Genomic DNA, 14903 nt, shown 5'->3' on the forward strand with positions numbered 1-14903 from the left:
TCATTCAACCAAGATTTGCAAAAACTATCAACTCCCATTAATTCAAACTCTAACCCAAATTCATCCAGATCCAATCACCTCCCATTAATTCAAACACAATTGAAATTCATCCCCCATCTTAACACCGCATTCAAAATTCATCCTACATCTCAACTCCATAATCAAATTCATCTTACATCTCAACTAAACAATTATAGTCATAATAAACACAAGAGAAGAAAAAAAAAAAATCAAACCCATTACTGAAACCTATGAAAAAGAAAAATGAAACTGTTCTTGTCTCGGCAACAACCCACGTGATGTATAGAGGAGAAAAATAATGCTGGCCAAGCCATGGATTTGATGCATTGCTTCATTATGAGTCCTTCAAGTTTCATGCAAAATATAAAGACTTGTCACAGTTCAAAAGTCGGTCATTAGAGTATTGGGGATGAACTATGGCATGAAGAAGAGGCATTGAAGAAGAGAGAAGTCGCGTGGCTCAAGGTTGTGACATTGCCAACCCAGTTGGCAGTTGCAGGTTACGCCGGTGTTGCAGCCTTCAGCGTAGAAGGCAGAGATAATGGCAAAAAAAAAAAAAAAAAAAAAAAAAAGATAAGAAAAAAATAAGGAAAGGAAAAGAAAAGAAAAAGTGAAAAGTTACACGGTTCAGATTTAATTTTTAAATTTTGATTTTTGCGATTTATGTAAATGGACCATCCTACTCTTCTCTAAAATGGATTTTCTTAACAGGAAAATAATGATGGTGCAAAAAAGTATCGTTTTAAAACTTGACGGATAGACAAGTGTGTTTCGCCGAACCTTGGGCGGGAATATGTCGTTCTGCCCTTTTCCATTTGCCACCACTGCCTTTGCTTTCTTTACCTTTTCACTATATAAATATTTTCTGGCCTTTGCTTTCTTTACCTTTTCACTATATAAATATTTTCTACTTTTTTTAAACCATTACAACAGATAGTCATAATCTTTTGGCCGAACGAAAAGTTTGTCAATTATCTAACTTCCGTCCAAATCTGTTAGTAAAGTTAGTTTAAAAAACGATAATATGGTAATTTTATATCCAATAAACAAAAAAATATAACATTCTCCCCAATTTTTCTCTTTAATATTAATTTTATAAATATATTTCTTCTCAATTTTAATTATTTTATTTTTATAATTAATTTTAATTAAAATCTTGTCTTCATCTTCTTCATCTCTCGCCAGAACCACAGGACGACCAGCAGCAAAACGACCAAAGCCCCAAAAAAACCTCACTCAAATCACCAAAAGATTCAATGCAAAAAATCCCAAAGAATCACTCTCAAACACTCAAAAGAACAAAAACACGCAAGGCACAGAAGGTTTGGGGCAAAACCTCAAACAATTGGTGTGCCAAAACTTCGAAAATCAATCATCAATGCCAAAACCGATCAAAAATCCCCAAAAATCAAACAAAAACACAAAAAAAAAAAAAACACTCCCAATTAATCTCCAACCATCAATTTCTCATCAAAAACTCCGAAAAACACGAATCAATCCCAATTCAACAAACAACAAAAACCCTAGGAATTCAATGGACGGTGAAATGTGAGCAAACGACGACGGGGAATATGGGGGTTCTGGAGAGGGCACACCTAAAAGAAGATTGGCGGGGAGAGGAAAGGTTTTCGGTGACGGGGCTTCCGGAAAATGGGTGGGGAAGTGCGATAGCTTTGCAAAAGACCCCATGTTTTTGCCCTTTTATGAGAGAGGTGAAGAAGATGAAGACGGGAAGAGACAGACGAGAGAGGCTTTCGATCTGGCCATATTTCGGTGCGGGGTTCTTGCCTAGTGACCGGAGGAAAAAGAGGGACAAGGAAGGGAAGAAAGAGAAAGGAGATAAAGAGAAAGAGAAAGGGGGAGAAGAAGACGAAGAATAAGGGATTTGGGCAGATTTTTTTAATATTTTATTAATGCAATTTTTTTAACTTTTTTTTGTATGCACAAACCTTAAAACACAAAAATTTAAAACTATCCCCCGTAAAAATGATAAAATGTCGATAATACCATTTTAGTTAACAGATTTACTAACTGATATGAACGGAAAGTGGGTATTTATCTTTCAAAACCTTTTGATACCAATTTATCTTTAAAGTTTAAAGCAAATTCAGGTAGGTGTAAGTCGTTACCCCTAATCTTTTAAGGCAAAACATGGAAAGCTTCATCAGTCTTTCCCATCTGTCAATACTTAGTAACCAAGATTTTAAAACCCGTCCCGGCCCGTCCAGTTCAACCGGCTCGATCGGTCACAAGCCACTAAGCAGAGCCGGGCTAACATAAAAACCGAGGATATGAATTCACCTGGTTTGACCAGGGTTACTGTATCAAACTGCTGATCCAACCAGTTTACGGTCAAAACTGAGTCAATGTCGTTAATTCCCAAATCGATTTCTTTTGCCCTTTTTTTTCATTTCTAACGAGCCCTAGCCCATATTTTCTCTCTTCCACTGTCGATTTCTTCATTTCATCTTCAGAGTGTTTGATTAATTTTAGGTATATATGATTTGTTTTTGGGATTCATTTTCAATTAGCAGCTGTTAGTTTTTGCGATTTGGGTCAACTCTGCGATTTGAATGAAGAAGGTTGTTGGTTTTTTTTCGATTTGAATGGAGTAGGCTGTTGGTTTTTTCGATTTGGGTCGATTTTGCGATTTGAATGGACGAGGTTGCTGGGTTTTTTTTACTGGAATGGAGTAGGTTGCTGGGTTTTTGCGATTTGAAATGTGTAGGCTGCTAGTTTTTTGCGATTTAAGTGGACAAATTGCGATTTGGGTTTTTTGCTGCAGTTTCGGTTAGCATGGTATTAAAACATTTAAAACATTGGTTTGTATTGTTTGTTTTATTGTGAGGGAGTTGGATTATAAGGAAGAAGATGAAGCAACCGCTAGTTCAGTCTTTCAGAGACACAGTTCAGGACTTCAGGTCGATGAAACCAGAGACAAGAATTCATTAATTTTTAAGGGCTAATCATGCTGACGTGAGTCACACTGGTTCAACTGCCCAACTTAGAGACCCGATCCGTTAACCAGGTTTCACCTCGGATTGGGTATTAAAACATTGCTTGCAACCCGGACCCAAGGTGTCACCTAGCCAAGGGGTCGGGTCTCAAGTTGACCGGTTTAATCACTGTCCTAACTGGTGTCTGGTGATCCATAAAGTTTAAAAATCTAACAAACATACCTCTAAAAAGTATATATCAGTCCCTACAAGTTTAAAATTTAGCAAATACACTCCTGCCATAGTTAGGTTTTCGCTTTTCCAACTGATTTTGACAACCAAAATTCAATTCAACACTACCACCTAAACCACCAACCTCTACTCTACAAAACCCCCTTAACCCTGACACTTGATAATCCCCCATTCAACGGTCGCGACTTGTGATACCTTGATTTTCCCCGTCAAATTATGGTTGATTCCAACGACCAAAATTCAATCTAACACCACCACCACCTTAACCACCAGTCTCCATTCTATAAAATCCCTCTAACTTGACACTTGGTAGCCCCCTATCTGTCGGTCGTGACTCACACATACCTTGATTTTTTTGACCAAATTACGATTGATTCCGATATCCCAAATTCAATCCAAGACCACACCTTTAACCACCGACCTTCACTCTACAAATCCACTCTAATCGCAACACTTGATAACTGCTCATTCATTGATGATCAGGTTAAGGATTTTGATAATAGTTGCCAGTGGTAACCTGGCCCAGAGAAGGCCCCAAGTCTGAGACTCTCAGTCTGACCGATTAAACTGATCGAATCGGGCTTTAGAACAGAACTTGTAACCACACAAATAACGAAGATAAATGTGCTGTCAATCCAATCAAATTGACAACGATTAAGCTTTATTGAGTGGCACAAGTAATACAACATCTAGGATACAACGATAACCTCAAAAATTGGTTTATCTTAATAAATTTTGTATACTCATTTTAGGAATAAAGCTGACAAAATTCATGATCAAAACTATTCAAGTGTGTTTGATAAAGCAGTGAGATTTTGTTTTTATTACACTTTCTGCTATTAATCATAAGAAATAGCAACTTTGAACTACACTAAAATCTAACTAATATAAATAAACAGTTCATACATATCTGAACTTGCGTTCAAGTTGCAACAAAAATACAATTGGAGGCCATAGTTGCATAACAGCACTATTGCTTCTGGATAAATGAGAGAACAAGATCCGTATGTACAGAGAAAAGCTGTGTGTCCACAAAAAGCTGCTTGGCATAAAGAAATCAGAAAAAAAAAAAAAGAGGACAAAAAATCAGTCAGAATTCTCTCGGCTCCAACTAATCCAAACAGTATTAATTATTTAGTATTGGAAAGTCATTAATGCACTTGCTTCCGAAAGCAAGACAAGGTTACACTAACAAGATGATTTGAATAGACATAAATCACTATTGAGGTTACAAATGCAGTTAACTGAAGCAACTGGATATAGCTTTATAATGGGTAACCTCTTTCTTTAATATTCTAACCCACACAGATGATGATATGATGCTAAACAAAAGGATCAGTCCCAAGTAACCCTAAGCTAATTTCCTGAATCTACCCACCAAGCAGTCATGAGTACATCACAGTACTTTGAAGTACAATAATACCAAATTGTCATCATGAAAAATGTTATACTAGTCCATGATACGACACAGAAAGTTATAAACTACTGAAGAAAAATCAATGGGAAACATATGTTGGACGCTCAAAGAAACTGACCTTCATAAATGGTCGTTCACGACTAGTGTATGAGTCGATGAAACTCTCCTTTAAAAGCAATGACACCTACAAGAGGAAGATTCTGGGATCAGGTTTACAGCAATACAATTTTCATTTCATATTTAACAATAAAATGTAAACATGCAGAATAATACATTAAGTTCAGAGTTAATATATAATACTGTCTGTGCCTCAAGCAATGTACTTCCCCTACCAGAAGGTAGAGAATAAGAGCATAAGAGCTATTTGACCAACTAAAACAGAAAGGACTTGAAACCAATGACCTTTTCTTAAACAAAAACCTGTTATCCAATCCCCTGCAAGGAGTAAAATGTATAATGTTTTAACTTCCACAATTTCTACATTAAGTGTTGGGTCTAAAGATTAAACTCTTGCACCTGATAGGCAGCAGAAGGCTCTTTCTAGAGCACCAAATAATGGCCTCAAATGATTTTTTGGACTACTATGCTCAATTGAATGTGTCATTCATTTACATAATTTACTATACCTTTTTCTACATGATATACAGCTATACATCTGAAAAGAAATAATATGGTTCTACTGACAGAATCGTATCATATTTCACCAACTTGTTCCACCGAGTTAAATAACTTTTTTTAGATAGATACTAAAAGAGAATCGAAGACCCATCAAGTGTTACAGATGTAAAATATTTTATAACTTGGTACAAGCAGTCAAACATTGTTCTACGTAAAACATTATAATTTGGAAGTAATACAAACCTTATCATTATTTGATTGTACATTTGTAATTGTATGCGAGCGAAGATTAGAGCAAAGTGAATCCAAATAAGATCTTAACACTGCTAGAAAACCCTTTGCAGCTTCAATCTACACATATCAACACATAAAAACAACACTCAACAAAACGACGAAATAACAGAGCCACAAAATTACTAACAACATCAAGTAAACTAGTAGACAAGAAACAGAACATGTATCAAAGTGACAGATCAATGATTCACAGGTCTGGGGAATGTTCCCACAGAACCAAGATGGTTGGAAACATCAAACATGCCAGAAACATATACATCCATTCCCTAAATAGTAGACATGTCCTTCCCAATGCATAATGTGGGATGTGATATTGAAAGAGAAAAATGAAAACAAACCTCAAATACGTAAAAGAAAAATACCACTGACTATGTACCCTATCAGGAATGTGATTGTCTAAAAACTTAATGTTGCATGCCAGGACCATGAGCCAAAGTCAAATTTGATCAAAAAGGTCCCATTTATGCTCCAATTAAATTTTTGTGGACTACCAGAATCAGTATCAAACAGATCAAGTTTTGATAATGAATATATACTATGATGGGCAGTTAACCATCTTTTCTTAGAACAGAGGGGAGAAGCAATTGAAGAACAATAACAAAAATTGATTGGGAAGTACAAAGATGAGATAAATAATAGCCTAACTTCTTGGCTATAGTGCTCAAAAGATGATAACAAATAGAAGTTGAGTGATGCTAACTGTTTTGAAAATTGATATTTCGTAAAATTAGACTATAAAATGCGAATTCACTTTTACTAACAAGAGGTCAACTCAATAACTCCAGAAAACCACAGTGCAGAGCTCCCTTCATAACTTCAAACACTGATTTTGTTCATAATTGTATTTCAATACAAATAATTAATACTAAAGAACACCGGAAACAGGAGATCTAGTTCAAATATAGAAATTCAACATGTAGTTGCAACATAACTAATTCAACTTTTAGTTCATGAGTTATAGCCATGTATACTGCACAAGAACTCGATATATTTCTGCATAAAGCTTTTAATGCAAGTAACAAGTAGAAAACGAGAGGTGAAAGGGGAAGGGGAGGCAGACATATAATAATGAAAACGATAAAGTCTAAGCAGAAAAGCACACCTGCACATCTGTGCATTCATAAACTGGTCTTTTCTTCCCCAAATAACTTTCTCCCACAAGCTTTGCATGATAAGGACTTAAGGATGCAAATAACTCCTTGTGTTGTGGTAATTGTGGTATTGATGGTGCCTTTACCTATTACATCATAGAAGGGAAAATATAACAGATAAACACCATTGTTACACCAGCAATCCAATTATTAAAAATATCCACAGACACAAAAAGAGCATAACATCAGGAAAAAACAAAAAAACAATAACAACAACATCAAAAGATGCCACATACAAGCATGAAATTCAATTGGCTTCAGCTTCTAAGAAGTGCACAACATATGTAAATTTGAAGTAACAATACTTTCCAGGACCCAATCCATGGTCCAGTGCATCCTTTCTGGAAAGGATTTAATCCACAGATACAGCACATAAAATACTATAATAACAATTGTATTTATTAATCAAACTCCAAATGTTGAAAGGTCTTTTCTTTTTCCTTCAACAGAATAGTTCAAAAAGGTCACAAACATAATATTGATTGCAATTATTTCACAAAATTGAAGCTTTTGATTTTCCCATTCACCCACTGAAGAAATTGATAAGTAAATAATATAAGTATGGAGGCCTGCCAACCCTAAAGCCACAAAAAGGATGCCATTGAAATATTTTCCCAATGCACATTAATGATGAAAAACAAAATTATTTTTAAATGTAAACCATGAAATCATCCTATGAACGATTGCAAATATTGAGATAAATCTTACAGAACATATTAGTGCTTTATATAAATCAAGAAGATCCCAAAAATTCTAAATAAAATCCTCCAGCAGGTTTATCAATGTAACGTGCAAAGGTAATAACATGCCTAACATCCAGTCTGAATCTAATTGAGTCATAGGAACAAATAACAAATGGAACAGCAGAATAGGATGCAAACCTGGTTCTTGTTCACATCAACCAGAATGGCACTGGTCAACTTTGACTGCACTTCACTGGTTTTGTTCTTTACACCAACCTACAAAAGTTACTTTTATTAGACAATGTGGTGTCAGAAATAGTACTAACTAGGAAAATTAATATGGTTCCTAAACATGAAACGCATTACAAATCAAACTCCATAACAGCATCACATTGCCAAATTTATCTTATTCCTTAGGAAAAAAACTAGAGGAAGATAATTTCTTAAGATTTTCTTTCTGATAAATTAACATCCGCAAAATTTGTAAAGATACCGCAATGGCAACGATGTCAGAGTTTAGATTTTTCCACCATAAACAGCTATAAATAATGTCTCCTTTGGAATTATGTGACTTGAACATGCCAATGCATCCATAAAGCGCATATCTAAAAGATGCATATCTAAAAATATCAGTATCACCACGACTAAAACGATGAACACTCACTATGTATGGAACAGGTGCATCAAGGAAGTCCAGCATGTCATTTGGCAAAACCTGTAAATCCATACACCAAATTATCATAATGAAGCAACAGTCAAGAAACACTAAACAAGAGATAGGTCAAAAAAGGAAACCATACTGGCATTAGCAGGCTTTGCCATTGGTAGGGACGTATTAGAGGGATAATAGACAAAACTGACGCAGATAAGATTCCCTGTACCCAAGAATAAGAAAACCAATATAAGTCCACTGATTTTCTCTATTCACTGTTCAGCATTAAGATGGATAAATGAAAAATACAACAAAAGATCCAAAGTATTGGACTAAAATTTCTGAAGGTTCTGGACAGAAGGAATCTGCCTTGGATAAATTATGAACCAAACCCAGTTAAAATTTTTGGACCCAACTAAACCATCTTTTACAATCCAAGTACTAAAGTACACAGGTATTGAAAAATCCCACACCAACCAAACCAACAAACAATTCAGATCAATTGGTGTAACTAGCCAACAGGAGCTGCTTGGTCCAAGGAGCTTTCAGGGTAAGATGAACCATATTTAAGTTGGAAAAAACAAATTTCATATGTTCCCCCAACAAGATTTAGATATAAAGAGAATCTATATGGAGTGGACTGCAATCCCCATGCATAACCATCATCAACTCTGAGAGATAATTACCAAATTAGAACAAACAACAATGATTTGTTTCTCCAGCAAGGCTGCTGCAAACATTGTTAACACCTGCAAAGTGAGAAAGAAATAAGAACTATGTTTAGCCCTTTACGTAGGTCCAATGAAAAATCAATACAGGAAAACACATTCAAATTAGTCCAACATAACAAAACAGAACACCATTCGATCTGATCAGCACAGACATGTATTAAGCATATGCAGCATCTTTGTCATTTTGACTAAATTGTAAAGGAATAAAACACTTCATTACTAATCCAAGTTAAAGGCAATACGTACTGAGGCAAAAACTAATGTTAAGTGACATCTCTATGACAAGAGGATGAGTTTCACATATCATAGATGCATCTCTCATATGCAAGCATCGTTATACTTGATAAATTTGCCTCCTCAAAACAGCAATGCCACAAATTTAGACATGTTTGTCCTGATAATTATAGTAGACTACAGCCATGAACAATCATAGCAAGAATTCAATGCAATGAAAACCTAGAATCAGGGGAGATCAATATTCATGAAAAATTATCCAAAACTGAGACATAGATGGTTTGCAGTGGTGGTGGTCCAATTGATTTTTTCACACGCCAGAATCGACCAGAATCCAGTGAAAAGAAAAACCCACCACCGAACCCTAAGCCTAACCGCCCGACGATTGGAGGGCCAATGAGTTGAGAACTAGAGGGTTTGACGACGGACTAGGAGAAGGTGATGGAGGTGACCAGGGGTTCGACGCCATAAAAAAACATGCCCAGATCGAGCTGTTTTTCGACATGAGTGTATAGTGACCGTAGTGTTTTTGACATAATTTGAAAATAAAATGGTTAAGTTTATATTCTACTAATTTAGGGGTTAAAACATAATTATTAATTTAGGGTTAAGGGCATCATGGTAATTACACCCTCTAAACCCTAAAATAACTAACTGTTATTTAAGGGTGAGGATTGAAATAATGTAAATGGGGTACTAACTAGGTTTTCGTCAAACCTTGGTGGGAATATGTCGCTTATTCATCCAAGGCGAAGCAAATAATTATGGTCACTGCGAAAGCATCACTGAAGCAGGTAGGCATCTGTCCATTATAACGTACCAGATTCACATCCCACCAACCATTTCATTACTTTACTTTGGAGACCGATTTTTTCCCACAGGTTTGGCGAAACAACATTTTTCTTCCGTAAAGTTTCAAACCAATGAATGTTCTGTGAACATATGTAACTATATCACTGTAATTTATTGACTTACTATTTTTTATTTTATTAAAATTTGACTAACCAATGAAATGTCTTTTTTACCTTTATTAATAATCTCTAAAATCAATTCAAAATAATCTTCATTTTCTCATTAACTTTAAATTAATCCATACAGCCCCCATTATTAAAACAACTTCAAAATTAATTAGTATCAAATTAATAAAAAATTAAACTTAACTCTTTATTGCAACAAAGTTTACAGAAATCTTCCAAAACAGATTTCCAAAAATCTTAGAAAAAAGATTGTACAAAATTGCATCTTAAAAGATTAAGTGAAAGTTGCCTATGAAGGAGAAGTTTGGTAAAATCGGAATTGCGCTCTTTTCATATGCTTAAGGGGATGCACGTACATTCGAGAATGACTGACCAGCAGTCTTTCATTCAACCAGATTTGAAAAACTTCAACTCCCATTAATTCAAACTCTAACCCAAATTCATCCAGATCCAATCACCTCCCATTATTCAAACACAATTGAAATCTCCCCCCTCTTACACCGCATTCAAAATTCATCCTACATCTCAACTCCATAATCAAATTCATCTTACATCTCACTAAAACAATTATAGTCATAATAAACACAAGAGAAGAAAAAAAAAAATCAAAACCCATTACTGAAACCTATGAAAAAGAAAAATGAAACTGTTCTTGTCTCGGCCCAACCCCGTGTTATAGAGGAGAAAAATAATCTGGCCCAAGCCATGGATTTGATGCATTGCTTCATTATGAGTCCTTCAAGTTTCATGCAAAATATAAAGACTTGTCACAGTTCAATCGGTCATTAGAGTATTGGGGATGAACTATGGCATGAAGAAGAGGCATTGAAGAGAGAGAAGTCGCGTGGCTCAAGGTTTGTGACATTGCCAACCCAGTTGGCAGTTGCAGGTTACGCCGGTGTTGCAGCCTTCAGCGTAGAAGGCAGAGATAATCAAAAAAAAAAAAAAAAAAAAAAAAAGATAAGAAATAAGGAAAGGAAAGAAAGAAAAAGTGAAAAGTTACACGGTTCAGATTAATTTTTAAATTTTGTTTTTGCGATTTATGTAAATGGACCATCCTACTCTTCTCTAAAATGGATTTTCTTAACAGGAAAATATGATGGCAAAAAAGTATCGTTTTAAAACTTGACGGATAGACAAGTGTGTTTCGCCGAACTTGGGCGGGAATATGTCGTTCTGCCCTTTTCCATTTGCCACCACTGCCTTTGCTTTCTTTACCTTTTCACTATATAAATATTTTCTGGCCTTTGCTTTCTTTAACCTTTTCACTATATAAATATTTTCTACTTTTTTTTAAACCATTACAACAGATGTCATAATCTTTTGGCGAACAAAAGTTTGTCAATTATCTAACTTCCGTCCAAATCTGTTAGTAAGTTAGTTTAAAAAACGATAATATGGTAATTTTATATCCAATAAACAAAAAAATATAACATTCTCCCCAATTTTTCTCTTTAATATTAATTTTATAAATATATTTCTTCTCAATTTTATTATTTTTATTTTTATAATATTTTAATTAAAATCTTGTCTTCATCTTCTTCATCTCTCGCCAGAACCACAGGACGACCAGCAGCAAAACGACCAAAGCCCCCAAAAAAACCTCACTCAAATCACCAAAAGGATTCAATGCAAAATCCCAAAGAATCACTCTCAAACACTCAAAGAACAAAACCGCAAGGCCCAGAAGGTTTGGGGCCAAAACCTCAAAAAATGGTGTGCCAAAACTTCGAAAATCAATCATCAATGCCAAAACCGATCAAAAATCCCCAAAATCAAACAAAAACACAAAAAAAAAAAAACACTCCCAATTATCTCCAACCATCAATTTCTCATCAAAAACTCCGAAAAACACGAATCAATCCCAATTCCACAAACAACAAAAACCCTAGGAATCAATGGCCGGTGAAATGGTGCAAACGACGACGGGAATATGGGGGTTCTGGAGAGGGCACACTAAAAGAAGATTGGCGGGAGAGGAAGGTTTCGGTGACGGGGCTTCCGGAAAATGGGTGGGGAAGTGCGATAGCTTTGCAAAAGACCCCATGTTTTTGCCCTTTTATGAGAGAGGTGAAGAAGATGAGACGGGAAGAGACAGACGAGAGGGCTTTCGATCTGGCCATATTTCGTTGCGGGGTTCTTGCCTATGACCGGAGGAAAAGAGGCAAGAAGGGAAAAAGAGAAAGAGAATAAAGAGAAGAGAAAGGGGAGAAGAAACGAAGAATAGGATTGGGCAGATTTTTTTAATATTTTATTAATGCATTTTTTTAACTTTTTTTTTGTATGCACAAACCTTAAACACAAAAAATTTAAAACTATCCCCCGTAAAAATGATAAAATGTCGATATACCATTTTAGTTACAGATTTACTAACTGATATGAACGGAAAGTGGGTATTTATCTTTCAAAACCTTTTGATACCAATTTATCTTTAAAGTTTAAAGCAAATTCGGTAGGTGTAAGTCGTTACCCCTAACTTTTAAGGCAAAACATGGAACTTCATCAGTCTTTCCCATCTGTCAATACTTAGTAACCAATTTTAAAACCGTCCCGGCCCGTCCAGTCAACCGGCTCGATCGGTCACAGCCACTAAGCAGAGCCGGGCTAACATAAAAACCGAGGATATGATTCACCTGGTCTTGACCAGGGTTACTGTATCAAACTGCTGATCCACCAGTTACGGTCAAAACGAGTCAATGTCGTTAATTCCCAAATCGATTTCTTTTGCCCTTTTTTTTCATTTCTAACGAGCCCTACCCATATTTTCTCTCTCCACTGTCGATTTCTCTCATTCATCTTCAGAGTGTTTGATAATTTTAGTTATATATGATTTGTTTTTGGGATTCATTTTCAATTAGCGCTGTTAGTTTTTTCGATTGGGTCACTCTGCGATTTGAATGAAGAAGGTTGTTGGTTTTTTTTCGATTGAATGAGAGGCTGTTGGTTTTTTCGATTTGGGGTTCGATTTTGCGATTTGAATGGACAGGTTGCTGGTTTTTTTACTGGAATGAGTAGGTGGCTGGGTTTTTGCGATTTAAAATGTGTAGGTGCTGTTTTTTTGCGATTTAGTGGACAAATTGCGATTTGGGTTTTTTGCTGCCATTTGTTAGCATGGTATTAAAACATTTAAAACATTGTTTTGTATTGTTTGTTTTATTGTGAGGGAGTTGGATTATAAGGAAGAAGATGAAGCAACACCTAGTTCAGTCTTTCAAGCACAGTCAGGTTCAGGTCGATGAAACCAGAGAAAGAATTCATTAATTTTTAAGGCTAATCATGCTGACGTGGTCAACTGGTTCAACTGCCCACTAGAGACCCGATCCTTAACCAGGTTTCACCTCGGATTGGTATTAAAACTTGCTTGCAACCCGGACCCAAGGTGTCACCTAGCCAAGGGGTGTGTCTCACGTGACCGGTTTTAATCACTGTCCTAACTGGTGTCTGGTGATCCATAAAGTTTAAATTAACAAACATACCTCAAAAAATATATAAGTCCCTAAAGTTTAAAATTTAGCAAATACACTCCTCCATAGTTAGGTTTTCGCTTTTCCAACTGATTTGCCAACCAAAATTCAATTCAACACTACCACCTAAAACACCACCTCTACTCTACAAAACCCCTAAACCCTGACTTGATATCCCCCATTCAACGTCGCGACTTGTGATACCTTGATTTCTCCCCGCAAATTTGGTTGATTCTCAACGACCAAAATTCAATCTAACAACCACCACCTTAACCACCAGTCCATTCTAAAAATCCTCTAACTTGACACTTGATAGCCTCCCATCTGTCGTCGTGCTCACACACCTTGATTTTTTTGACCAAATTACGATTGATTCCATATCCCAAATTCAATCCAAGACCACCCTTTAACCACCACCTTCACTTACAAACCACTCTAATGCAACACTTGATAACTCCTTCTTCGAGATCAGGTTAAGGATTTTGATAATAGTTGCCAGTGGTAACCTGGCCCAGAGAAGGCCCCAAGTCTTGGTCTTCGACGATTAAACCGATGAATCGGGTTTGAACAGAACTTAACACACAAATAACGAAGATAAATGTGCTGTCAATCCAATCTTAAATTGACAACGATTACTGCTTATATGAATAGAGTGCACAATGTAATACAACATCTAGGATAACAACGTAAACCTCAAAAATGGTTTATCTTAATAAATTTTGTATACTCATTTTGGAATAAAGCTGACAAATTCATGAAAACTATTCAGTGTGTTTGATAAAGCAGGAGATTTTGTTTTTATTTACACTTTCTGCTATTAAATCATAAGAAATAGCAACTTTGAACTACACTAAAATCTAACTAATATAAATAAACAGTTCATACATATCTGAACTTGCGTTCAAGTTGCACAAAAATACAATTGAGGCCATTTGCATAACAGCACTATTGCTTCTGATAAATGAGAGAACAAGATCCGTATGTACAGAGAAAACTGTGTGTCCACAAAAAGCTGCTTGGCATAAAGAAATCAGAAAAAAAAAAAGAGGAAAAAAATCAGTCAGATTCTCTGGCTCCACTAATCCAAACAGTATTAAATTTAGTATTGAAGTCATTAATGCACTTGCTTCCGAAAACAAGACAAGGTTACACTAACAAGATTGATTTGAATAGACAAAATCACTATTGAGGTTCAAATGCAGTTAACTGAAGCAACTGTCATGAGTAACATCACAGTACTTGATAGTACAACAATACCAATTGTCATCAAGAAAATGTTATACTAGTCCATGTATACGACACAGAAAGTTATAACTACTGAAGAAAATCAATGGGAAATATGTTGGACGCTCAAAGAACCTGACCTTCATAAATGGTCGTTCACGACTAGGTATGAGTCGATGAACTCTCCTTTAAAAGCAATGACACCTACAAGAGGAAGATTCTGGGATCAGGTTTACAGCAATACAATTT

The 14903-nt window shown here is 35.7% G+C and overlaps 1 protein-coding gene across 1 annotated transcript; it reads right to left on the reverse strand.

Annotated features, from left to right (window-relative positions):
* Nucleotides 1-3824: 3824 nt before the first annotated feature.
* Nucleotides 3825-11710, reverse strand: LOC116126302 (DENN domain-containing protein 1B-like). Its single transcript, XM_031411999.1, has 9 exons — nt 11570-11710; nt 8711-8773; nt 8173-8247; nt 8037-8087; nt 7571-7648; nt 6641-6775; nt 5488-5595; nt 4745-4810; nt 3825-4248 (listed from the first exon to the last, which is right to left on the reverse strand). The coding sequence occupies exons 1-9, from the start codon at nt 11708-11710 to the stop codon at nt 4180-4182; spliced, it is 786 nt and encodes a 261-aa protein (XP_031267859.1). The 3' UTR covers nt 3825-4179.
* Between the last annotated feature and the right edge of the window lie 3193 nt (nt 11711-14903).

This window comes from Pistacia vera, unplaced genomic scaffold, assembly GCF_008641045.1.
Source record: "Pistacia vera cultivar Batoury unplaced genomic scaffold, PisVer_v2 Contig179, whole genome shotgun sequence".
Lineage (NCBI taxonomy): Eukaryota > Viridiplantae > Streptophyta > Magnoliopsida > Sapindales > Anacardiaceae > Pistacia > Pistacia vera.

Excerpts from the sequence above, each read along its gene's own strand:
- LOC116126302 (XM_031411999.1), bottom strand. The coding sequence starts at position 11,710 with ATGATTGATTTTCGAAGTTTTGGCACACCATTTTTTGAGGTTTTGGCC. Across the intron at positions 8,774-11,569 it reads CTTTTGGTGATTTGAGTGAG|GTGTTAACAATGTTTGCAGC; the intron begins GTTTTTTTGGGG and ends CTCACTTTGCAG. Across the intron at positions 8,248-8,710 it reads TTGTTGTTTGTTCTAATTTG|GGAATCTTATCTGCGTCAGT; the intron begins GTAATTATCTCT and ends TCTTGGGTACAG.